This window comes from Dendrobates tinctorius, unplaced genomic scaffold (assembly GCF_039654945.1).
Source record: "Dendrobates tinctorius isolate UK_male_01 unplaced genomic scaffold, ASM3965494v1 ptg000127l, whole genome shotgun sequence".
In the NCBI taxonomy this organism is placed as follows: domain Eukaryota; kingdom Metazoa; phylum Chordata; class Amphibia; order Anura; family Dendrobatidae; genus Dendrobates; species Dendrobates tinctorius.
The window spans coordinates 12,373,247-12,399,114 of NW_027361795.1; the positions used below are offsets into that span (position 1 = coordinate 12,373,247).

The 25,868-nt window shown below is 47.2% G+C and overlaps 1 protein-coding gene across 2 annotated transcripts in view; it reads right to left on the reverse strand.

Annotated features, from left to right (window-relative positions):
- NECTIN3 (nectin cell adhesion molecule 3) overlaps window positions 1-25,868 on the reverse strand; it is a 247,782-nt gene that overhangs the window by 16,623 nt on the left and 205,291 nt on the right. The window contains exon 8 of one of the 2 annotated variants that reach the window (XM_073542524.1): window positions 5,892-5,947. The exons of the other annotated variant lie outside the window; for it this stretch is intronic. Within the exon in view, the coding sequence (XP_073398625.1) occupies window positions 5,933-5,947 (15 nt within the window). The 3' untranslated portion in view covers window positions 5,892-5,932. The remainder of the gene's footprint in view (window positions 1-5,891; window positions 5,948-25,868) is intronic. 2 annotated transcript variants of the gene reach the window in all.

The window sequence follows — 25,868 nt, forward strand, 5'->3', positions numbered from 1 at the left end:
TCCAAGAATCCCTCAGAGTAATCACCCGCAAGGCAGAAGGGCGTCGGCTGCCTTATATCCAGTCAGCAATCCCAGTCACCCAGTCATCATCATTCTGCTCAGGTGCTTTGTAATCAGCCTCACTACCTTCCTTCACCAGAAGAGGGAGTTCATCAGACCTCAATGGTGAAGGGGAAAATGAACTCACAACAATCGTGGGTACGCTCCACGGCTACTGCTAGTTGTGTGGATAGGATCAGGGGTCTGCAATCCGCTTAGATACCAACCTCTCTGGTTTTCTGTGGCTTAGCTTGGTCTTGCTTTCCTCCTCGGTGACCCAGTCATAACAGAATAACCAGCCTAAACCGCAGATTCTAGGGTACTCAAAAGCAGGAAAGAATTGTAAAAAAAAAAAAAGTGTCAGAATTTTTTTTTATATGTATTTTTTCCTCTTTTTCTCTGGGGCCATGGGAGGATTTCTTCGTTAATGGAGATTAAGCAATTGTCTGATCGTGTTGAGCAGCTCACTGCTGAAGTGCGGGGGTTTTCCATCTATTTCACTCAATCACATGCTGTTGAACCAAAAATCCCTACTCCTGATGTGTTTTCTGGGGATCAGTCTAAATTTTTGAATTTTAAGAATATTTGTAAATTATTTCTTGCCTTGACGCCTAACTCATCGGGGAGCTCTGTGCAGCAGGTTAAAATTGTCATCTCCTTGCTGTGCGGCGATCCCCAGGATTGGGCTTTTTCTCTGACACCTGAAAATCCTATTATGACTAATGTGAACGCATTTTTTCAAGCCTTGGGGCTGTTGTATGATGAACCTAATGCTATTGATCATGCTGAGAAAACCCTATTGGCATTGAACCAGGGTCACGATTTTGCAGAGTTATACTATCAAAAATTCCAAAAGTGGGCGGTCCTTACTACATGGAATGATGGTGCCTTTGCAGCTTTCTTTGGGAAGGGTTTATCAGAAACCGTAAAAGATGTTATGGTGGGATTTCCTGTTCCCTCTGGTCTTGATGATTCTGTGTCATTAGCCATTCAAGTTGATCGGCGCTTACGTGAACGTAAAACTACACGAGAGGCCTTGCCGCCTTTTGAACAAACGTCTGAACCCATGCAATGTGATAGGGTTTTGTCTAGGGCGCAACGTCAGGAGTTTAGAAGGCGTAATAAGCTGTGTTTTTTCTGTGGCGACGCCTCTCATACTATTTCTGTCTGCCCTAAACAAGAGAAACGTTTTGCACACACATTTGCTGTGGGCAGTGTACAACCTAAGTTCCTTTTGGCAATTACTCTGATCTGCTCCTTATCCACATTTTCCGCTATGGCTTTTGTAGATTCAGGAGCAGCTTTGAATCTGATGAATTTGGACTTTGCTAAACGTTGTGGTTTTCCCATGATACCTCTGCGGACGCCTATTCCTTTGAGGGGTATTGATGCTACTCCTTTGGCGGAGAATAAACCTCAGTTTTGGACCCAGGTGATAATGCGGTTCGCCTCAGACCACCAAGAAAATTGTAAATTTTTGGTGCTGCACAATTTGCATGATACTATTGTTCTGGGTTTTCCAGGGTTGCAAACTCATAATCCAGTTTTGGATTGGAAATCTGTGTCTGTGGTGAGTTGGGGTTGTCAGTGTGTTCTAAGTGACACTCCTGTTTTTGCCACCTCTCCTCAGTCTCATGATATTCCTGATTATTTGGCTGATTTTTCTGATGTATTTAGTGAGAGTAAGTCTGCGTCTTTGCCTCCGCATAGGAGTTATGACTGAGCAATTGAGTTGATGCCTGGGTGTAAATTTCCCAAGGGTCGGCTTTTCAACTTATCGGTACCCGAACATGATGCTATGCGATCTTATATCAAGGAGTCATTTTAGAAGGGTCATATTACACCATCCTCTTCACCCTTAGGTGCTGGATTTTTTTTGTGACCAAGAAAGATGGTTCATTAAGGCCTTGTATTGACTATCGTTCCCTTAACAAAATCACTGCTAAATATCAGTACCTGTTACCCCTGATTTCTGATTTATTTTCCAGAGTTAAAAGTGCCTGCTGGTTTACCAAGCTTGACCTCAAGGGGTGTATAATCTTATTCGCATCAAGCACGGGGATGAATGGAAGATGGCGTTTAATACTCCAGAGGGACATTTTGAGTACCTGGTGATGCCTTTTGGGCTCACTAATGCCCCTTCTGTCTTCCAGTCTTTTATGAACGATATTTTCCGGGACTTTGTGGATAAGTTTTTGATCATTTATCTGGATGATATTTTGATCTTTTCCAGTGATTGGGATTCTCATGTGGAACATGTCCGGACTGTGTTCCGGATTTTGAGGGAAAATTCTCTGTATGTTAAGGGATCAAAGTGCCTTTATGGTGTACAGAGGATTTCATTTTTGGGATTCATTTTGTCCCCGTCTGCTATTGAAATGGACCCGGCCAAGATACAGGCCATTTATGATTGGGTTCAGCCCACTTCTTTGAAGGCTCTCCAGAAGTTTTTGGGTTTTGCTAATTTCTACCGTAAATTTATAAGTATTTTTTCTGGTATTGTTAAACCACTGACTGAATTGACCTAAAAGGGCGCTCATGTGGTGAATTGGTCTCCAGAGGTAGTTTCAGCATTTCAGGAGCTTAAGCGGAGATTCACTTCTGCTCCAGTTCTACGGCAACCTGATGCCTCACTCCTATTTCAGGTGGAGGTAGATGCTTCTGAGATTGGTGCAGGAGCCGTTTTGTCCCAAAGAGATCCGGTGACTTCTAAGATGAATCCCTGTGCCTTCTTTTCTCGAAAATTCTCCCCATCTGAACGTAACTATGACGAGGGAAATCGGGAATTGTTGGCCATGAAATGGGCATTTGAAGAGTGGAGACATTGGTTGGAGGGAGCTAGACATCAAGTTGTGGTCCTCACCGACCACAAGAATTTGATTTATCTTGAATCAGCCAAATTCTTGAATCCTAGACAGGCTAGGTGTTCCTTGTTTTTCACGCGTTTTAATTTTGTGGTCTCTTTTCTTCCGGGCACTAAGATTGTTAAGGCGGACGCCCTTTCTAGGAGTTTCTTTGCGGATTCTCTTGAAGTGAGTGAGCCTACTACCATTCTAAATGAGGGTGTAGTTCTTTCCACCATCTCACCCGATATGAGACGTGCCATGGAGGAATTTCAGGAGGACAAACCTGAACGTTACCCTATGGGAAAATTGTATGTCCCTGACCAGTGGAGGAAAAGAGCAATGTCTGAAATTCATTGCTCTGCGTTGGCTGGTCATCCTGGTATTTTTAGTACCAGAGATTTGGTTAGTCGGTATTTTTGGTGGCCTGCCTTATCTCATGATGTCAGGAATTTTGTGCAGTCCTGTGGGACTTGTTCTCGGTCCAAGCCCTGTTCTCGTTCTAGAGGGTTGTTGATGCCCCTGCCGGTGCCCAGGAGGCCATGGACTCATATCTCAATGGATTTTATTTCTGATCTTCCTGTGTCTCAGAGAATGACTGTTATCTGGGTGATCTGTGATAGATTTTCTAAGATGGTCCATCTTGTACCACTCCCAAAGTTGCCATCTTCTTCTGAGTTGGTGCCCTTGTTTTTACAACAGGTGGTTCAGTTGCACGGGATTCCTGAGAACATTGTGTCGGACAGAGGAGTCCAGTTTGTTTCCAGATTTTGGAGAGCTTTTTGTTCCAAACTTCGAATTCAGTTATCTTTGTCCTCTGCACTTCATCCTCAGACCAATGGGCAGACTGAGAGAACAAACCAGACTTTGGAATTCTATTTGAGATGTTTCATATCTGCTGATCAGCATGACTGGGTCTCATTTTTGCCTTTGGCTGAATTTGCGCTAAACAATAGGGCTAGTTCTGCCACTTTGATGTCACCCTTTTTCTGTAACTTTGGGTTTCATCCTCGATTTTCTCCAGGGCAGGTGGAATCTTCGGCCTGCCCAAGTGTGGATTCTGTGGTAGAGAGAATGCAGCAGATTTGGGACCAAGTGGTGGATAAGTTGTCCAACTCAGGAAAAAGCCCAACGGTTTTCCAACCGGCATAGGACCATTGGTCCCCGGTTTAAAGTGGGTGATATGGTTTGGTTGTCTTCAAAGAACATTCCTATGAAGGTTGCATCTCCAAAATTCAAGCCAAGATTCATTGGACCTTATAAGATTTTGGAAATCCTTAATCCCGTTTCTTTCCATTTGGCTCTTCCAGTTACGTTTAAGATTCATAATGTGTTCCATAAATCCTTGTTGAAGAGGTTTGTAGAGCCAGTAGTTCCTATGGTGGCACCTCCTGACCCTGTATTCGTTAAAGGTAATTTGGAGTATGAGGCAGAGAAAATATTGGATTCTCATTGGCTAGACGGAGACTCCAGTACTTGGTCAAATGGAAGGGTTATGGCCAGGAGGATATTTCTTGGGTCTCTGCTTCTGACATTCATGCCGAAAGATTGGTTCGTGCTTTTCACCGGGCCCATCCTGACCGGCCTGGTGGCGCGGATGAGGGTTCGGTGAACCCTCCTTAAGGGGGGGGTACTGTTGTATTCTTTCTCTGGCTTCCCTCTGGTGATTACTGAAGGTAGTGGAGCTGGTTAGATTGACAGAGGGGTTGCGAGTTCTCTTTCTGGACTCCCTCTGGTGGTTACTGGAGGTAGTGTAGCTGGTCTGATTGACAGAGGCTTGCCACTTGATACTGAGGAAGACGATTGGAGAACAGGGGTTTCTGATTGGGATTTAAGACAGCTGACTCCCTCTATCCCTGCTGGTGATTTTCTTCCTGTGCCCTCTGAGGTCTGATGTCTCCTGCTCTTTCCCTGCATGTTCAGCTAAGTGGATCATTTGTTATTCTGTTTGCATTTGATCTGGTTTTGTTTATCTCTGCTTTGTGTGGGTCAGCCAGCTCCGGCTGGGGTTGTGCTGAATCACCGCCCATATGTTACTGTATGCGCCAGTTTGTTTTGTCCCCTGTTATATTGGTCTCTTTTTGCTTTGCTTTCAGAATATACCAGAGTGCTGATATAGTGGGGAAGAAGTCGTGCGACTTCAGTGTTTTTGTGCATCAGACGTGTTGGGCTTTTTGCAGGGTTTTTTGCGTGATTGCAGACAGTGTCTTTCCTTTCCTGTCCTATCTAGTCAGTGTGGGCCCCATCATTTGCTCAGTCTATTTTTCTGCCTGCATTTGTGTTTTCATCTTGTCTCACCGACAATATATGTTTGGGGGCTATCTATTCCTTTGGAGTCTGCTCTGGGGCAGTTTAGATTTCCCCTTTCTTGCTTTAGACTTAGTTAGCTCTCCGGCTGTGCCGAGGCATCTAGGATCATCGTAAGCACGCTCCATGGCTACTGCTAGTTGTGTGGATAGGATCAGGGGTCTGCATCCGCTTAGTTACCAACCTCTCTGGTTTTCTGTGGCTTAGCTTGGGCCTGCTATCCTCCTCGGTGCCCATTCATAACAGACATTATTACTGGAAAGGGCCCAGAAAGGTGACATTATTACTGAAAGGGGCCCAGGATGGGGACCTTATTAAAGTGGACATTGGGGTCCAGGATGGGGGCAACAAAGGGGCCTAGGATGGGGGCATTAAGAAAGGGCCCAAGATGCAGACATAAAATAAAGGGGCACAGGATCTTGGACCTTATTAATTAAAGCGGTGCAATAATTATGAGGAACATACATTATTGGTTTATTGTGGATGGTGGCTAGTAGGTTACTGTACGGGCCAATCAGGGGACATTATTACGGCTGTAATTTAATTTACTTTTAAAGATACTGTCTGCCATGGGGAAAACAAAAGGGGAGTCCTGTTACTGTGCAGGGCGGCACAATGTTGCTTTTTTTGCTTGATCTGATGTAGCGTAGAAGTTGGGTAAAAAGTGGGGAATGTGCTGTGGAAGAGAGCAGCTACAGATACCTGTCTTATTTTCTGTAGCGATGACTCTTGGCTGGAGGAAGTCATAGCGGTCTGCACTGGTTGAAGAAGAAAAGGGAAGATGAATTACTTCAAATAGAAATGTCACTGGTATGTGTGTTACTTGTACACTGACACTATATGCTCTATACTATGTACAGAGCTACTGTGTATAATGACACTGTTGGTCACTGTATTACCTGTACACTATACACAGAGCTACTGTGTATAATGGCACTAGTGATCACTGTATTACCTGTATACTATATACACACTAGCTCTGTATATACTGTAATGTCATGGGTGATCACTGTATTACAGGTACACTGACACTATAGACAGAGCTCCTTTGTATAATGTCACTGCTGATCATTGCATTACCTGTAAACTGACACTATACACTGAATACTATATGCAGAGCTCCTATGTAAAATGTCACCAGTGGTATTATTAGTGTTATTAGTATTGTGTTTTTTTTTATCAATGATCAGTATTGTAGTATTTGGTCACTATGTGGTGGTAATATGTGAGCTGGTCATGGTGTGGTGGTATTTCTCTCTTGCATGTGGTATTATTTGGCCACTATGAGGTGGTAGTATGCGGTCTAGCCATGGTGTGACTATATTAATCCCCTGTATGTGGTATTATTCAGTAACTATGTAGTCTGGTCATGGTGAGATGGTATTTGTCCTCTGTATGTGGTATTATATGGTCACTATGTGGTGGTAATATGTGATCTGGCCATGGTGTGACAGTATTCATCCTGCATATGTGGTATTATCACTGTGTGGAGAAAATATGTAGTCTGGTCACGGCGTGGCGGTATTTGTTCCTGGTATTATTGGTCTTGGTATAGGGGATTGTGTTGTATATGGAGGTCACTTGTTCTCTGTGATATCATTAAGGGGAAGTTTCTTGATTTCCAATATAGATTAAATACTTGCACTTTAACCCTTCCCTGCCCTGTGACTATTACACACTAGCAAATATGCTCTTATAGGGATTCTACGGTGAAAACAAGTAATCACCTATCGTAAGGCCATGTTCACAAATTCATAATTTGGTCAGTATTTGTAAACCAAAACTAGTAGTGGGTGATAAAGTCAGAAGTGGTAACATGTTTCTATAATACATTTCCTCTGATTGTTCCACTCCAGGTTTTTGGCTTACAAATACTGAGGTAGAATACTGACCAAATACTGAACATTTGAACGTGGCCAAATGGTAAGTGATAAGTCATTGATTGGTGGGGGTCCGACTGCTGGGACCTGCACCGATCTGCAGAATGTACAACTTTTATCCCCATTAGTTGTCATGATCCATGCTGGATCAGGACTGATATAAAGCACAGGTAACCTTTTTTTCCCTTGGCTGTGCTTGGGGTTGGTTTTTGCCCCCGGTGGCCATAGGGGTTATTGCACTGTGGTGACGTTTGTTCTAAGTTTGCCCCCGGTGGTGGTGAGCATCATTGCACTCTTGTTTCTTTAGTTAAGTGCACGTGATTATAATACAGGTGTGATTGCTGGGTCTGCTATAAAAGAGCCACAGGTGTTGCAATCAGTGTTGGTGATAGTGTTCATTTCAACCATCCTTGGTGGAGGAAGGAGCTGGAGAGCGTTCCTTGCAGCACTGTCTTAGCCCTGGTGTAGAAGGAATCATAGGGGATTTCCTTGTAGCTCTGGCAGAGCTTGGTGGCAGCGATTCAGGAGGAGAGCTGCATTCTGGTGGTGGACTCTGTTGCCAGGAGCAAGAGCAACAGAGTAAAGCTAAGTTGTGTTTCCCTGTTTGTGTTTTTCTTTAGTGTGTATTAGTACAGCAGTGGGGCCAGCGCCTGCACCACCCAGCTCCCTAGCAAGGGATTGGTGTAGGGTGTGCTAGGGCGACAGGTTCGTGATCGGCGCCCGGTGCGGAACCGGCATAGGGAACGTTAGGAGCGTAAGGGACACTGACTCAGGGGAGTGCAGGAGGTCTCCACGTCCCCTTTCCCTATCGCAGGGCCTACAGTTGTAACTGTTTCCCTTCCCTTTGTCTTGTTGTTTTAGTTACCAGCCTGCTAGCCGTGTCACACAGGACAGTATCACGTGACGCGTCCTGTTGTTTTAGTTACCGGCCTGCTGGTCGCGTCACACAGGACGGGTCCACGTGACATTATCACCAACCAAACTTTTTTTTCTGCTGAGCCATGGACCCAGTTCAGCCCTTTGCCCAATTGCTGCAGACCCTTACTAATGAGATTAGGGGGCTGCGCAGAGAGTTGGTGCGGCAGCTGCTGCTGTTGGTGGGCTCTGGGGGCTTGGTCCAGGAACAGGCTCAGCCAGAACCCAAGATATCCCTCCCTGACATATTTTCTGGAGGGAGAGATCAATTCTTGGTGTTTCAACAAGCCTGTAAATTATATTTCAGGCTGCACCCTCGTTCATCAGGGAGTGAAGAGCAACGGGTGGGAATCATTATGTCCCTTCTTAAAGGGGATCCTCAATCCTGGGCCTTCTCCCTAGCGGACGATTCTCCATCTTTAGAGTCCGTGGACGAGTTCTTTGCGGCTTTGGCGCTTGTGTATGGGGATCCTGATGGCGTCGCCCTGGCGGAATCTCGAATCCATAGGTGTAAACAGGGAGCCCGGGTTGCTGAGGAGTACTGCTCAGAGTTTAGGAGATGGGCCACTAATACTCAGTGGAATGACCCTGCCCTTAGGAGTCAATTTGTGCAGGGTTTGTCTCCAAAGTTGCAGGATACTCTGGTGCAGAACGCCCCTAGGTCGCTGTAGGCCGCCATGTCCCTTGCCATCCAGGTGGATAGACGCCTTAGGGAAAGACATACACAAAAAGTGCCCCCTGATGTCCTCGCTAGGGAGGAGGACCCGCCAGGGCGGACGGAGGAACCCAGACAACCCGGTGTTGTTGATACAAAAAAGGGGGTGTCTGTGGCTCGTCGTGGTGGGGGGGTATGCTTTTCCTGTGGGAAACCTGGCCATTTTATGAGAGCCTGCCCTGTTCATGCCAGGTCTCCTGCCGAACCTATGCAAGTAGGAGGAGCTAGTTTGTTTTCGGAGCTGCTTACAGTTTGGGGAGTGGTGTCGGCATGTTTGTACTGTGGGCAGACTGGTCATGTCCTGAAGGCTTGCCCATTGCGCGCCAAATTATCTGTGCCATCTGAGAAGCCGCATTCCCCTGGTCGCTTGGAGGGAGGCGACCATGGAGTATACATTTCCTCCATTTTGCCCTCCCAAAGTACCATGTCAGCAGAGGTCTTGGCTGGCGGGGTACCTGAGGTGATACCGGTGTTTGTGGACAGCGGAGCAGGAGTCAGTCTGGTGGATGCTCGCTTTGTCCAGACTCATGGTCTGAGGTGGAGGACGCTAGCCCAGCCTATAAGCGTGGAGGCCATAAACTCTGTTCCACTGAGCCAGGGGAGCTTGACCAAGGTCGTAGAGAATATCCATCTGCGTATAGGACATCATGAGGAGTCCTTGTCATGCTACGTCTTGGAGGGAATGCCAGTACCTATTGTTTTGGGCCTCCCTTGGCTGAAGAGACACAACCCGGTAATAGATTGGCGGGCGAGGGAAGTGGTCAGCAGGGGGCACTCGTGTGAGGACTGCTGCCTAGGAACTACTGTCTCTACCGTCTCTCTTCAACGGACCCCTTCCTCTTCGGTGAGGGCAGCAGATGTGCTGCAGGAGAGTAGGGGCAAGTCTCAACCATCGCCATTGGCCAACCCTGGGAGGTGCAGACCTTGTGGTGGAAGGGGTTGGAGGGTGGGGTACCCCTTGGTGAGGTGTGGGGGTGTGAGTGTGGTGACACAGGGGGACGCCTCTGTTGTCAATCCCAGAAAGAGTTCTCCAAGTGGTGACAAACGAACGAGTGGCAATAAACGTTCAGGTCCGGACCTGTGTGTGAACGAGCGTTTATGGGTGGCCATCAAAAAACATCCAGTGAAAGTGTGTTGTGGAGTGTTACCAGCTCATACCAAACATACACATACACAACCCGTTCCCCAGGTCAGTGCTTCGGAGATGTGTGTTGCCTCCAGAACATACGTTGCCAATACCAGCGGGCTCGTTTCTCATCAACCTGACATGCAGGTAGTTGCTGGGGTGAACTCTGGGTCTGGGCATCCCCGCTGTAGGTGGTTCCCTGATGGGGAGCGGTCTTGCGGGTCCAGAGGCCCCTCATTAAGGGGAGGGTACTGTCATGATCCATGCTGGATCTGGACTGATATAAAGCACAGGTAACTTTTTTTTTTTTCTGGGTTGTGCTTGGGGTTGGTTTTTGCCCCCGGTGGCTATTGGGGTTATTGCACTGTGGTGTCGCTTGTTCTAAGTTTGCCCCCAGTGGTGGTGAGCGTCATTGCACTCTTGTTTCTTTAGTTAAGTGCACGTGATTATAATACAGGTGTGATTGCTGGCTCTGCTATAAAAGAGTCACAGGTGTTGCAATCAGTGTTGGTGATAGTGTTCATTTCAACCATCCTTGGTGGAGGAAGGAGCTGGAGAGCGTTCCTTGCAGCACTGTCTTAGCCCTGGTGTGAAAGGAATCATAGGGGATTTCCTTGTAGCTCTGACAGAGCTTGGTGGCAGCGATTCAGGAGGAGAGCTGCATTCTGGTGGTGGACTCTGTTGCCAGGAGCAAGTGCAACAGAGTAAAGCTAAGTTGTGTTTCCCTGTTTGTGTTTTTCCTTAGTGTGTATTAGTACAGCGGTGGGGCCAGTGCCTGCACCACCCAGCTCCCTAGCAAGGGATAGGTGTAGGGTGTGCTAGGGCGACAGGTTCGTGATCGGCACCCGGTGCGGAATCGGCATAGGGAACGTTAGGAGCGTTAGGGACACTGACTCAGGGGAGTGCAGGAGGTCTCCACATCCCCTTTCCCTATCGCAGGGCCCACCGTTGTAACTGTTTCTCTTCCCTTTGTCTTGTTGTTTTAGTTACCGGCCTGCGAGCCGTGTCACACAGGACAGTATCACGTGCTGCGTCCTGTTGTTTTAGTTACCGGCCTGCTGGTCGCTTCACACAGGACGGGTCCACGTGACATTAGTATGGAGCAGCATGTATGATTCGACCACTGATCCATTCATTCCCTAAGGATGAATGGAGCTCTGGTTAGACATCCCATCTGCTGCTCCATTTGAAAATGGGGATAAAATGGGCATAAAAATACACTGTCATGGATAAAGGTTTCCCATTGTTCAGATCATTGCGATTTCCAATGCTCGGATTCCACCAGTCAATAAGTTATCACTTACCTAACCTGTTGATCGGTGATAATTTGTATTCATCAAAGAACCCTTTAATACAAACTACTATAATTGTACATCACAGTTATGGTGCGTACACAGTAGATGTGCAGGAGCCTCCTGTGTTTTACAGTCAACACTCCACTATATTGGGGATAATGGCTAACAGATATTTGCATATAGCTGTAGTGTGGGCCCCTTGAGTCCATTATATCTGTGGGACTCAGACACCCCAGTCCAACCCTGGTCAGTATGGTGGATTAGCAGCCCCAGTCAAGTTCCAAAGAAATTCAAGCTGTCCTGTAGTCTTAGGGTGCATCAGTGTCAGCGCGAACTATCCATCGACGTTTGAATGAAAGGGCAGGAGACTCAGGTGGACCCGACTGCTGACACAGACATAAAAAGCAAGACTGCAGTTTGCCAAAATGTATGTAAGTTAAAATCTTTGTGGAAAAGCATCTTGTGAACATATGAAACCAAAATAGAGCTTTTAGGTAAAGCACATCATTCTACAGTTTACAGAATGAGGCATACAAAGAAAATAACACAGTACCCACCGTCAAATATGGTGAAAGTTCAAAGATATTTTGGGGCTATTTTTCTGCTTCTTGCACTGGGTGTCTTGACTATGTACAAGGCACAAAAAAATCTGAATATTACTAAAGGATTTTGGGTCACAATGTAGTGCCCAGTGTCAGAAAGCAGGGGTCATAGGTCTTCATCAGGACAATGACTCCAAACATACTTTAGAAAGCACCCAGAAATAGATGGAAACAAAGCGCTCGAAAGTTCTCAAGTGGTCAGCAGTGAGTCCGGATCTAAATCCTATTGAAAACATGTGGAGAGATCTTAAAATTGCTGTTCGAAAAAGGCACCTTTCAATTATGAGAAACCTGGAGCAGTTTGCAAAAGAAGATTGGTCCCAAATTCCACTTGAGAGGTGTAAGAAGCGTATTGATGGCTATAAGAAGCGATTGACTGCAGTTATTCATTCCAAAGGGAGTGGAACCAAATATTAAGTTGAGGGTACCAACAATTTTGTTCAGCCCATATTTGGGGTTTTATGTGAAATTATGTCCAATTTATTTTTTTTTTGTGTTGTTCCAATACACACAGAGGAAATAAACATATGAATAACAAATCATATGTAATTGCAATAATTTTCTGGAAGAAATACTTTCTAATATTTTATGGAACAATTTCAAGAGTGCCAACACTTTCAGTCATAACATATAAACTATATACAGTTGTGGCCAAAAGTATTGACACCCCTGCAATTCTGTCAGCTAATACTCAGTTTCTTCCTGAAAATGATTGCAAACACAATTTTTTTGCTATTATTATCTTCATTTAATTTGTCTTAAATGAAAAAACACAAAAAGAATTGTCCTAATGCCAAATTGGATATAATTCCACACCAAACATAAAAAAGGGTGGACAAAAGTATTGGCACTGTTCAAAAAATTATGTGATGCTTCTCTAATTTGTGTAATTAACAGCACCTGTAACTTACCTGTGGCACCTAACAGGTGTTGGCAATAACTAAATCTCACTTGTAGCCAGTTGACATGGATTAAAGTTGACTCAACCTCTGTCCTGTGTCCTTGTGTGTACCACATTGAGCATGGAGAAAAGAAAGAAGACCAAAGAACTGTCTGAGGACTTGAGAAACCAAATTGTGAGGAAGCATGAGCAATCTCAAGGCTACAAGTCCATCTCCAAAGACCTGAATGTTCCTGTGTCTACCGTGCGCAGTGTCATCAAGAAGTTTAAAGCCCATGGCACTGTGGCTAACCTCCCTAAATGTGGACGAAAAAGAAAAATTGACAAGAGATTTCAATGCAAGATTGTGCGGATGTTGGATAAAGAACCTCGACTAACATCCAAACAAGTTCAACTGCCCTGCAGTCCGAGGGTACAACAGTGTCAACCCGTACTATCCATCGGCGTCTGAATGAAAAAGGACTGTATGGTAGGAGACCCAGGAAAACCCCACTTCTTACCCCGAGACATAAAAAAGCCAGGCTGGAGTTTGCCAAAACTTACCTGAAAAAGCCTAAAACGTTTTGGAAGAATGTTCTCTGGTCAGATGAGACAAAAGTAGAGCTTTTTGGGCAAAGGCATCAACATAGAGTTTACAGGAGAAAAAAAAGAGGCATTCAAAGAAAAAAACACAGTCCCTACAGTCAAACATGGTGGAGGTTCCCTGATGTTTTGCGGTTGCTTTGCTGCCTCTGGCACTGGACTGCTTGACCGTGTGCATGGCATTATGAAGTCTGAAGACTACCAACAAATTTTGCAGCATAATGTAGGGCCCAGTGTGAGAAAGCTGGGTCTCCCTCAGAGGTCATGGGTCTTCCAGCAGGACAATGACCCAAAACACACTTCAAAAAGCACTAGAAAATGGTTTGAGAGAAAGCACTGGAGACTTCTAAGGTGGCCAGCAATGAGTCCAGACCTGAATCCCAAAGAACACCTGTGGAGAGATCTAAAAATGGCAATTTGGAGAAGACACCCTTCAAATATCAGGGACCTGGAGCAGTTTGCCAAAGAAGAATGGTCTAAAATTCCAGCAGAGCATTGTAAGAAACTCATTGATGGCTTCCGGAAGCGGTTGGTCGCAGTTATTTTGGCTAAAGGTTGTGCAACCAAGTATTAGACTGAGGGTTCCAATACTTTTGTCTGGCCTATTTTTGGAGTTTTGTGTGAAATAATCAATGTTTTGCTCTTTGCTTCATTCTCTTTTGTGTTTTTTCATTTAAGACAAATTAAATGAAGATAATAATATCAAAGAATTTGTGTTTGCAATCATTTTCAGGAAGAAACTGAGTATTATCTGACAGAATTGCAGGGGTGTCAATACTTTTGGCCACAACTGTATAAACTCCCTGTGGAAGACAATGCGAAACTCCCGTTATGGCTGTCAGCGTGGTACCACACATGGGGGTAACAATGGGTAAGAGTTCATTATGGTTGGATGTATGGATGCAGTATTACATTAAGGTTACGGCAAGGCTAAGAAATTAAGAACGGTACTTATACACTTTGTTGTAGTACAGTATCATTTCTGCATCTCTTCATCCAACTGTTTGTGATGTTTATATAAACACTTCACCTTCCCTAGCACTGTATGTGATACACATGTGCATATATATATATATATATATATATATATATATATATATATATATATATATATATACACTCACTGGCCACTTTATTAGGTACACCTGTCCAACTGTGTGTTAAGACTTAATTTCTAATCAGCCAATCACATGGCGGCAACTCAGTGCATTTAGGCATGTAGACATGGTCAAGACAATCTCCTGCAGTTCAAACCGAGCATCAGTATGGGGAAGAAAGGTGATTTGAGTGCCTTTGAACGTGGCATGATTGTTGGTGCCAGAAGGGCTGGTCTGAGTATTTCAGAAACTGCTGATCTACTGGGATTTTCACGCACAACCATCTCTAGGGTTTACAGAGAATGGTCCGAAAAAGAAAAAAAATCCAGTGAGCGGCAGTTCTGTGGCCGGAAATGCCTTGTTGATGCCAGAGGTCAGAGGAGAATGGGCAGACTGGTTCGAGCTGATAGAAAGGCAACAGTGACTCAAATTGCCACCCGTTACAACCAAGGTAGGCAGAAGAGCATCTCTGAACGCACAGTGCGTCGAACTTTGAGGCAGATGGGCTACAGCAGCAGAAGACCACACTGGGTACCACTCCTCTCAGCTAAGAACAGGCATCTGATGGCTACTTTCAGCAGGATAATGCGCCATGTCATAAAGCTCGAATCATCTCAGATTGGTTTCTTGAACATGACAATGAGTTCACTGTACTCAAATGGCCTCCTCAGTCACCAGATCTCAATCCAATAGAGCATCTTTGGGATGTGGTGGAACGGGAGATTCGCATCAGGGATGTGCAGCCGACAAATCTGCGCCAACTGTGTGATGCCATCATGTCAATATGGTCCAAAATCTCTGAGGAATGCTTCCAGCACCTTGTTGAATCTCTCCTACGAAGAATTGAGGCAGTTCTGAAGGCAAAAGGGGGTCCAACCCGTTACTAGCATGGTGTACCTAATAAAGTGGCCAGTGAGTGTATATATATATATATATATATATTTATTTACATATATATTTACATACATATATATATACATGCATTTTTGTAAGTTTAATAGAGATTTTTGAATTATTTCTTGGATTATGCACTCCCATGTTTTCAGTATCCATTCCAATTTAGGTGTGTTCATGTAGATATATTGATTAGGCCCCTTTAATCAGGCATAGGGTCCTTAATATACCTATATTTTTGAATATGGTTTCTGTTTTGATATTGTTTCAAATTGTACAATAGAAATGGAATTGCAGAATATAGTGAAAAGTACAATCTCCTATGAGGTTCACCACACAGAAGGACCAAGATGACGGCAACGGGGGCTTTCAGCGGGTCAAGACGTCTTACATATGCCCATAGCAGTACAAAACTTAAACTTTCACAGACATCTTTATTCCAAGCAAGGTTGTCTTATGTTGAAGTTTTAGGTGTTGTACAGAGTGGCGCCCCTGAGGGTTCAGTTGCCACTGAGGTACTGCACCTCAACCAGAGGTGTGGTATCCCACTTCCCAGGTAAGGTGGAGGCACCTATCAGCACTCTTACACCTGCACCCACCACAAACTATAGCAGCAGGTGCTCCTATATCCCTGCTGGGTAGGAAAGGGTGTTGGGAGGTGGGTGGAGCTTGAGGGTTCAGAGCGGGACAATAGAAGGGAACTTAAGTCAGTCTTCCCATAGGGGAAGAAGTTGAAAGACGTGCGTAGACAGTCTTCCCGTAGGTGAAGAGGTGTAGGATGAGTGGAGCAGCTCCTGGTCGGGAGGAGCTGCTGGAAGGACTGAGACAGAAAAAAGCTCCCAGAAGGGGAGTAGAAGGGGATCCTAGAGGCACAGAGCAGGGACCACACTGCCCGTGGGGCTCATTCCACGCTGACAGACATCAGGTGGAGGGATCAGGCCGCAGGAGGGTATCGGCCCCTAGCCTAGAGAAGTGAACAATGGACTCAGCTAGAAAGCCGACAGTTGAGGCACTTTTAGGTACCTCAGCCACTAACCATAGTTATCTTCGCTGGAAAGGCAGCCAAAAGGGAGCAAGGAAACGCAGAGAGTACGTTATCCGATAGGGTCTGTGGCTGCTGGCCTGGGACACTGACTGTGAGGTGTTGGGTAGGAGAGGCGAGAAACCCACACAGTGAGACGGCCAGGAAATGTTATGGCACTGCAGCACAGGACTAGGGTAGGAGAGGGGAAAACTGACCCTGCACTGCGACTAGACTGATACCCTACGATGGAGTGGGCAACCCATTCCTTGTGAATAGACCCACCGACGATCCTAGGTTAATCTCAAGCAAAGACCTATAGATGGGGGAAAGGGGGTCCCTGAAAGATCTAAGGACTGGGTATAAAAACGGGTCACCTCTTAATAGAAAACAAAGTGAAGGCTGCAGAAACAAACTGAAAACAGAAACTAAGACTAACAGAACCAGAGGTCCAAGAACTGCACTAATTAAACACACAGAAGGCAAAGCAAGGCTCCAAGCCAGACGTCAAGCGGATTAACACTGTTGTCCAGCAAGGAATAGGAGACAGGTGCCGGTTAATAAAGAGTGATACTATCACCTGACCCAAGACCAAACCCAGCACCAGGGGAGAAAGACCAGCAGCCAGAACACTACAAGAAAATGGCGGATAGTCACAAACTGATCAGATTCTAACAGGAAAGGCATATACTGAAGGGAGTGCTGGAGAGGTGTTCTTCATCTGCCTGGGAGTTGACTGGGCCCCTCACCTGGAGGACATGGCACCAAACGGGTGCAGCACAGAGAGAGGTGAAAGCCTGGCAGGACACTGATAAAGAGACTGTTGCAAAGATCCTGGCCAAGCTGAGGAGCACCTTTGACACCTGCACTGCAGCTGAAATCAAGATGAGGTTCTTTGGCTGTAAACAGAAGGCGCAGGACAGTATCAGGGATTATGCTCTCAACCTGCAGGAGGCACTGCGAGCAGTCAAGCAAGTTGATCCTGACAGTGTAAAGGAAGAAGATAAACTGTTAAAGGAGCAGTATTATAACCCTGCAAAACCCTGATCTGAACTTTGCTGATTTTAAGGACAGGGCTATTCGGGTACTGCAGGAGTCCACTGACAGCCGTCCAGCACCCCCTAGGCGCCCAGCGATCACCTACCATCAGGAAGCAACATCTTTTCCTCCCATCCCTGTGGAGGCTGATGCACAGACTATGGATAAAGATCCAACTGAGGAGCTGCGTCTTCATTTCCAGGAGCTGACCGAAGGGATAGCTGCACTTAACAAAACCGTGCAGTCCCTACAAGTGCCCTCCAAAGAAAAGATCCAGCTTGCTTCCAGTCCAGAGGATGTCCCGTGGCTCCGGAGGAGGAGAACCCCGCCACTTCGAGGAAGGAACAACGATCGCTATGACCAGGACGGACGTCCCATCTGTCGTCGCTGCTACAATGCAGGTCATCTTGCCAGGTACTGTCCTTTAAACGAGCAACCCCTGGGGCAAAGGGCCAACCCCCAGGAGTAGCATCCCCAGGCCCAAAGAACTGGAGAGCCAAGTACGTGGGAGGGAGACCAATCCTTCCTGTGGTGATTGATGGCATCCACATGAACGCTTTGCTGGACACTGGCTCCCAGGTGACTACTATGCCGTACATTCTGTACAAGAGATATTGGGCTGATTCAGAGCTTACCCGTGGCCCAACTGATGAACTGACAGTAGTTGCTAGTAATGGTCAGTCTTTACCGCAGATAGGATGTAAAGAAATTACTGTCAAAGTGGGACGGGTAGAGCTAAAGTCTCAAGGTTTAATAGTTGTTGATATTGACCGACGTGAATGTAATCCCATGATGATTCTTGGTACAAATGTAATTGAAAACTGTCTGTCCGAGGTTATTGTCTTGTTGCAACAGGTGGCTGAGACTGCTGGTTCCGGAGAACAACGAGTCCTGCAGAAGGAGATCCGAGCCCTGATGCAAAGGTAACAGGTAGAACTCTCTGGTGGAGAGATTGGCAGTGTCAGAGTGAGTGATGCTTTTCCCATTGCAATACCCCCCAGATGTGAAATGTTGGTTTGGTGTCGGGCAGCTATAGGTCTTAGAGGGAGAGATTACCAGGCGTTGGTAGAACCAGTATACTCCGAGAGCAGGCCCACTGTCCTGACAGCCAGAGGGGTGGTTGATGTACGAAAAGGGAGAGTACCTGTACGACTTTTGAATTGTGGGGAATTGGAAGCCACAATACTTCGGTACGCCACAGTTGCTAAGCTGCTCACTGTTAATAACAACTCTTTGCAGGCAGCAGAGCCCTTGTTCTCATCCGATCAGTTGGAGGACAATGGCTCTGTGAAGCAGCCAGATGAGTGGTGTCTGCAACTGCAGGTGGGAACTGACTCTACACCTTCAAACCAGAAAAATGGGGTTTACAGAGTGACACAAGAGTATGAGCGGGTATTCAGCAAACACCCACTAGATTTTGGGTAGGCAAAAGGGGTTCAACATCATATCCCCACAGGACACCTTCCACCCATAAAGGAGAGGTACAGACCTATACCCCCAACACAATACCAGTGTGCTAAGAGAATGTTGAGGGAGATGAAGGAGGCAGGGGTCATCAGAGACAGTTGTAGCCCCTGGGCAGCTCCAATAGTGTTTGTAAAGAAAAAGGTTGGTACCATGAGAATGTGTGTTGATTACAGGAAAATTAACAGCATTACACATAAAGATGCCTACCCATTACCTAGAATTGAGGAATCATTAGCTGCACTTAAAACTGCTAATTACTTTTCCACCTTGGATCTCACCAGTGGGTATTGGCAGGTTCCCATGGCAGTGGCAGACAAGGAGAAAACCGCATTTACCACTCCAATGGGTCTCTGTGAGTTCAATAATATGCCATTTGGGCTCTGCATTGCTCCAGGAACATTTCAACGGCTGATGGAGTGCTGCCTGGGACACATGAACTTCGAGACGGTCCTGTTGTACCTGGATGATGTCATTGTTTTCTCCAAAACCTATGAAGATCATCTGGAGCACCTGGCTGAAGTGTTTGAAGCTTTATCCAATTTTGGCCTGAAGGTGAAGCCCTCCAAGTGCCACCTCCTGAAGCCCAAGGTGCAGTACCTCGGTCATGTGGTTAGTGCAGAAGGTGTGGCACCAGATCCTGACAAGGTCACAGTCATCTGGGACTGGCCGAAGCCCAGCAACCTTCATGAAGTATGCCAATTCCTTGGACTGGTAGGCTACTACCGAAGATTCATCAAGGGCTTTACTGAAATAGCCACCCCTATGCAAAATCTCCTGGTGGGGCAGTCCAAGAAGACCAAACAGAAAAACTCCACCTTTGAATGGACTGAAGAGTTGGAAAGGTCCTTCACCAGATTGAAGATCTGGCCTACCCAGATTATGACAAACCCTTTGTGTTGTACACAGATGCCAGCAACGTGGGACTAGGAGCAGTACTGTCGCAGGTACAGAATGGGAAAGAAAGAGTGATCTCCTATGCCAGCAGGAAGCTGCGCCCCACTGAAAGGAACCCTGATAATTACAGTTCTTTCAAGCTGGAGTTCCTTGCCATAGTCTGGGCTGTCACCAAAAGGTTCAAACATTACCTAGCCTCTGCCAAGTTCACTATCTTCACGGACCACAATCCGTTGATGCATTTGGACACTGCAAAACTAGGTGCACTGGAACAGTGGTGAATGGCTCGGCTATCGAACTATGAGTTTACCATCAAGTATCGGGCAGGGCACAAGAATGCCAATGCTGATGCGCTGTCCAGAATGCCTAACCTACCAAATGCTGGAGAAGACCCTGAGGCTCTTGAAGAGATAGAGCTACCTCCCTTCCACCGGCCACTTGCAGCCCAGCGTGCTCAAGGAGTGAGAAACAGACGGTCTGGCTTGAAGGAGGTCACCCTGAACCTATTGCCCCATCATGATTGGGCAGAAACGCAAGATAGTGACCCTGCAGTCCGCCTGGTGAAGGAGCTGCTGACACGAGTTGACTCACATCCAGAGTCGGATGCTCCTGAAGAAACTCAGCAGTTGTGGAAGGAGAGAGGCCGGCTGTTCATTTATGAAGGGAAGCTGTGTCGGAAGAGTATCAATGCCCGCACTCATGAGCTGGTTTGGCAGGTGATAGTCCCAAAGAGAGAGGCATCAATGGTCCTGGAAGCATACCACAATGCAGCTGGACACTTCGGATGGAAGAAGTTGGAAGTATTGCTCCGAGAGAGGTTCTACTGGGCTGGTATGAGGAAAGCCATTGAGAGGTGGTGCCGGGAGTGTGGACAATGTAACCTGCACAGAAAGGATCGAGACAGTCACAGAGCTCCCCTTCAGCCAATCATCACCAAAGAGCCCCTTGAGTTGGTAGCCCTGGACCATGTGAAGCTGGTTGCAAGCCGGTCAGGCTACATCTATGCACTTACCATTGTGGACCATTACTCAAGATTCCTGGTAGTTGTGCCTGTCAAAGATCAAACTGCCAGGACAGCAGCCAGAGCATTCCAACAGCACTTCTGTAGACCACATGGGTACCCGGAGAAAGTGCTTACAGATCAAGGTCCAGCTTTCGAGGCAGAAGTGTTCCAAGAATTCTGTAACCTGTATGGTTGTAAGAAGATCCGGACAACGCCGTATCACCCACAGACCAATGGCAAGTGCAAGAAGATGAACCAGGTCGTGATTGACCTCCTGAAGACCTTGCCCTTGGAGGAGAGGAATCTGTGGCCAGAGAAGTTGCCCGATCTGTTGAACCTCTACAACCATATCCCAGTGAACTCCACAAACAATACCCCAGCCTATTTAATGAGAGCCAGACCTGGTAAGCTGCCTATTGACTTAGACATGGGAGTCCTGACACCTGAAGTGGCGTCCCCAGAAGCTGATTGGGACACGGAGAGGCAGCAAAAGTACAGAAGAGTTCAAGAATGCATGGAAAGGAGTCTGGCTTAGGCAAGGCAAAAGCAGGAGAAGCTTTACAATCAAAATGCACCTGCCGTTCCTTTGTCACCAGGGGAGCAAGTCCTGAAAAGGAAGAGAAGATTGCACAAGTTGGATGATCAATGGGAAGCTGAACCTTATACCATTCTGCCCTCAAACTGTGATAATACTAAGGTATGCCTTGTGAGTAAAGATGGAGGAGAGACCTCAGCAGCGGTATCAAGAGATCATTTGAAGCTGTTTCCTGACCAGCTGAAGGAAAAGAAAGAAGAACCAGATAACATCCAGCCCATAGTGGAAGAAGAGAAGGTCAGCACAGTGCTTGGAGAATTCCCTGCGAATTGGACTAAAGTGAACGATGCTATAGTGGTGCCAGTGTTGCTGTTTCCCCAATTGGTAGCACAGGAAGATGTGACTCAAGAGAATCAGGAAAATCAGGTAGCTGATGCCACACCAGCAGTGGAGCCAGAGAACCCTCGCCCTGCCAGTGGTGAACCTGTTATGCCCTTGGTGAGTCTAAGAGTTCACAGACAATCTAGTATCCCTGTGTCACAGAGAACCCCCAGTAGTGTATCCAGTACATTACTCACTGCACCAGTCTCACGCAGGTCTACCCGCACCACACAAGGTATACCACCACTTAGATACCGTATATAGCAAAGTTAATGTGAATGTTGAAATTTTGTAAATATGTAACTGTTTTTCAAGCTTTTGTGCCTACAGGTAACCTGTAAGAGTTTTCCTTTGGAGTTTATTTTATGGACACTGAACCACAGGATTTGTGTGTGGTCAAAAACGTTATTTGTAAATAATTTACCAATTGCCCAAGAAGGGACCATGGACATTGATGCTGGACTTATCATCATAGGACCATTTTTGAAGCACTTGGTTTTTGTACATTTTTCATTTTTAAATCTTGTACAATTGTTATTATTGTAACTGTTTATATGTTATTCATGTTTTCTTTTGTTCAGCCCAGGAGTGCTGACTTGCAATAGGGGGGAATGTGACACCCCCAGGAGTATGGTCGCCACAGTGGCTTTGCCTTCCTCCAGGGGAGGGTAAGGCCAGGCTTGGAGGCAACGATGGGTCTCTCTCGCAGTCAATCCATACATACTACAGAGGACCAGCTGACGATGCTGGAACCCGGAGGGGCAGCAGAGGGAACAAGAGCCAATGGCACTACCGAGGACCAGCTGACGGTGCTGGAACCCGGTTACTAAGGAGGCGGTACCTGTGCTAGAAAGCACTACCAAGGACCAGCAGACGTTGCTGGAACTCGAATACCGAGATGGAGGCACCTGAGCCAAAGGCACTGCCGAGAACAAGCTGACGGTACTGGAACCCGGATGGGTAGCTGAAGGTACCACTGAAAAACAATGTTGCAAGGCCGCGAGCCGGCCACAGGTACCGAAACCCTCAGTCCTACAGGGAGTGCTTGTCCTATTGGCACTTTGGAACCAGCCTTTATTGCCAGATCCCGCAGCCCACATAGGAAGCACCTTAACTGCAGGCACCATAGAGTCGGCTAACCCGACCGCAACACGACAGGACAACGTATTGGTGCCAAAGTGACGTTGACACTTCCCGGAAACAGCTGGCGCGCTGGAACCAGGCTGGGCAGGAGGAAGAACCCGTGCCAAGGACACTGCCGAGAACCAGCTGACGGTGCTGGAAACCGGAGGGGTAGCAGAAGGTACAAGAGCCAATGGCACTACCGAGGACCAGCTGATGGTGCTGGAACACAGTTACTAAGCAGGAGGTACTTCTGCTAGAAAGCACTACCAAGGACCAGCAGACGTTGCTGGAACTCGGATAACGAGATGGAGGCACCTAAGCCAAAGGCACTGCCGAGAACCATCTGACGGTGCTGGAACCCGGAGGGGCAGCAGAAGGAACAATAGCCAATGGCACTACCGAGGACCAGCTGACGGTACTGGAACCCGGTTACTAAGCAGGAGGTACCTGTGCTAGAAAGCACTACCAAGGACCAGCAGACGTTGCTGGAACTCGGATACCGAGATGGAGGCACCCAAGCCAAAGGCACTGCCGAGAACAAGCTGACGGTGCTGGAACCCGGAGGGGCAGCAGAAGGAACAAGAGCCAATGGCACTACTGAGAACCAGCTGACGGTACTGGAACCTGGTTACTAAGCAGGAGGTACCTTTGCTAGAAAGCACTACCAAGGACCAGCAGACGTTGCTGGAACTCGGATACCGAGATGGAGGCACCTAAGCCAAAGGCACTGCCGAGAACCAGCTGACCGTACTGGAACCCAGATGGGTAGCAGAAGGTACCCTTGAAAAACAACGTTGCAAAGCCGCGAGGCGGCCGCAGTTACCGAAGCCCACAGTCCTACAAGGGGTGCTTGTCCTATTGGCACTACGGAACCAGCTTATATTGCCAGATCACCCCGCCCTCATAGGAAGCACCTAAACTGCAGGCACCATAGAGTCGGCTAACCCGACCGCAACACGACAGGACAATGTATTAGTGCCAAAGTGACGTTGACTCTTCCCGGAAACAGCTGGCGCGCTGGAACCAGGCTGGGCAGGAGGGAGTACCTGTGCCAAAGACACTGCCGAGAACCAGCTAACGGTGCTGGAAACCGGAGGGGTAGCAGAAGCTACAAGAGCCAATGGCACTACCGAGGACCAGCTGACAGTGCTGGAACACGGTTACTAAGCAGGAGGTACATGTGCTAGAAAGCACTACCAAGGACCAGCAGACGTTGCTGGAGCTCGGATACCGAGAAGGAGGCACCTAAGCCAAAGGCACTGCCGAGAACCAGCTTACGGTACTGGAACCCAGATGGGTGGCAGAAGGTACCCATGAAAAACAACGTTGCAAGGCCGCGAGCCGGCTGCAGTTACCGAAACCCACAGTCCTACAGGGGGTGCTTGTCCTATTGGCAATATGGAACCAGCCTTTTTTGCCAGATCCCGCAGCCCACATAGGAAGCACCTAAACTGCAGGCACCATAGAGTCGGCTAACCCGACCGCAACACGACAGGACAATGTATTGGTGCCAAAGTGACGTTGATACTACTCAGAAACAGCTGGCGTGCTGGAACCAGGCTGGGCAGGAGGGAGTACCTGTGCCAAAGACACTTCTGTGCAGCAACTGGCGGTGTTGGAGCCCAGGGTCAATTATGGAGTAGGCTGAGGCCTAATTGGAGCAAGTTTAAAATCAGTTGTAGTGTGAATGTGGAGGGAGCAGGAGATATTGCCGGACACACAGCAGGGGAGCAGCTGGCGTTACTGAACCCCACTAACACAGGAGCTAGTGTTTTTCTCTTTGCCGACGGCACTTCTGAGCAGCAACTGGCGGTGTTGGAGCCCAGGGTCAATCATGGAGTAGGCTAAGGCCTAATTGGAGCAAGTTTAATATCTGATGTTGGGATGAATGTGGAGGGAGCAGGAAATGTTGCTCGACACACAGCAGGGGAGCAGCTGGCATTACTGAACCCCACTAACACAGGAGCTAGTGTTTTTCTCTGTGCAGATGGCACTTCTGAGCAGAAATTGGAGGTGTTGGAGACCAGGGATTACAGTTCAGGTGGTAGAAACATGAACACAACAGGAGACCAGTATATTGTTGCCAACCAATTATTTAATCTGGAAGAGGACTGGCAAATTCCTGCGAGATCCAGGCCTTGTTCATTTTCAGAAAAGTAAGCCGGTCAACGTTATCGGAGGATAGTCGCATGCGACGGTCTGTTAGTACACCACCTGCGGCACTAAAGACGCGTTCTGATAATACACTAGCAGCAGGGCAAGCCAGCACCTCCATTGCATACTGGCTAAGCTCTGGCCATGTATCCAGCTTAGAGACCCAAAACTTGAAGGGGGAAGAGCCGTCTGGGAGTACACTGAGAGGGCAAGACACGTAGTCTGTCACCATTTGACGGAAACGTTGCCTCCTGCTGATTGGAGCCGTCTGTGATGGTGTAGACATTTGTGGCGGGCACACAAAACTTTGCCACATTTGGGCCATACTGGTCTTGCCTTGTGCTGAGGTGCTGCCTCTGCTCCCTCTTTGTGCAGAGCTTCCTCCACTGCCTCGACGCACTGAGCTGCATTGTAAAACACTAGCAGCACTGCTCTCGGGTGGAATGGAGAACATGATGGAATGCACCAGTGTGTCTTGGTACTCTCGCATTTTACGCTCCTGGTTCAACAGTGTTATGAGGCTTTGTAAGTTGTCCCGGTAGCGAGGATCTAGGAGGTGTGAGAATCATGTGGGAATAGTGGATGAGGGCAGGTATATCTCGCCCAGATACCTTTCCTATGTGGCCTAGTCTGGTCAGTATCTCACCTGGTGACTAATGAATAATGGGAGGCGGATATAAAAGGATGCCAGGTGGTTGTGTGAGTGTCTCAGCCTGGGAACACAGAGAGCCTGTCTGTGTGAGAGACACACGTGAGTGAAAGCAGTGCCCACTGCAACTGTGGTTTGGCTGGACGGGAGAAGCCCGCCAGTTGTTAGTTAGGTTGTACCTTGTTTAGTTAGTGCCTGGGTCAGGTTTATTAAAGGTGAAAGCAATTCATAAAGGAAATAAAACATAAAACAAATCCTTGCCTGTCCGGCACTAACTAAACAAGGTACAACCTAACTACCAACTGCCGGCTTTCCAGAGACTGATGGATCGAGTCCTGAGGCCACATAGGCAGTACGCTTCGGCCTATTTGGATGACATTGTCATTTACAGCTTGGACTGGGAGA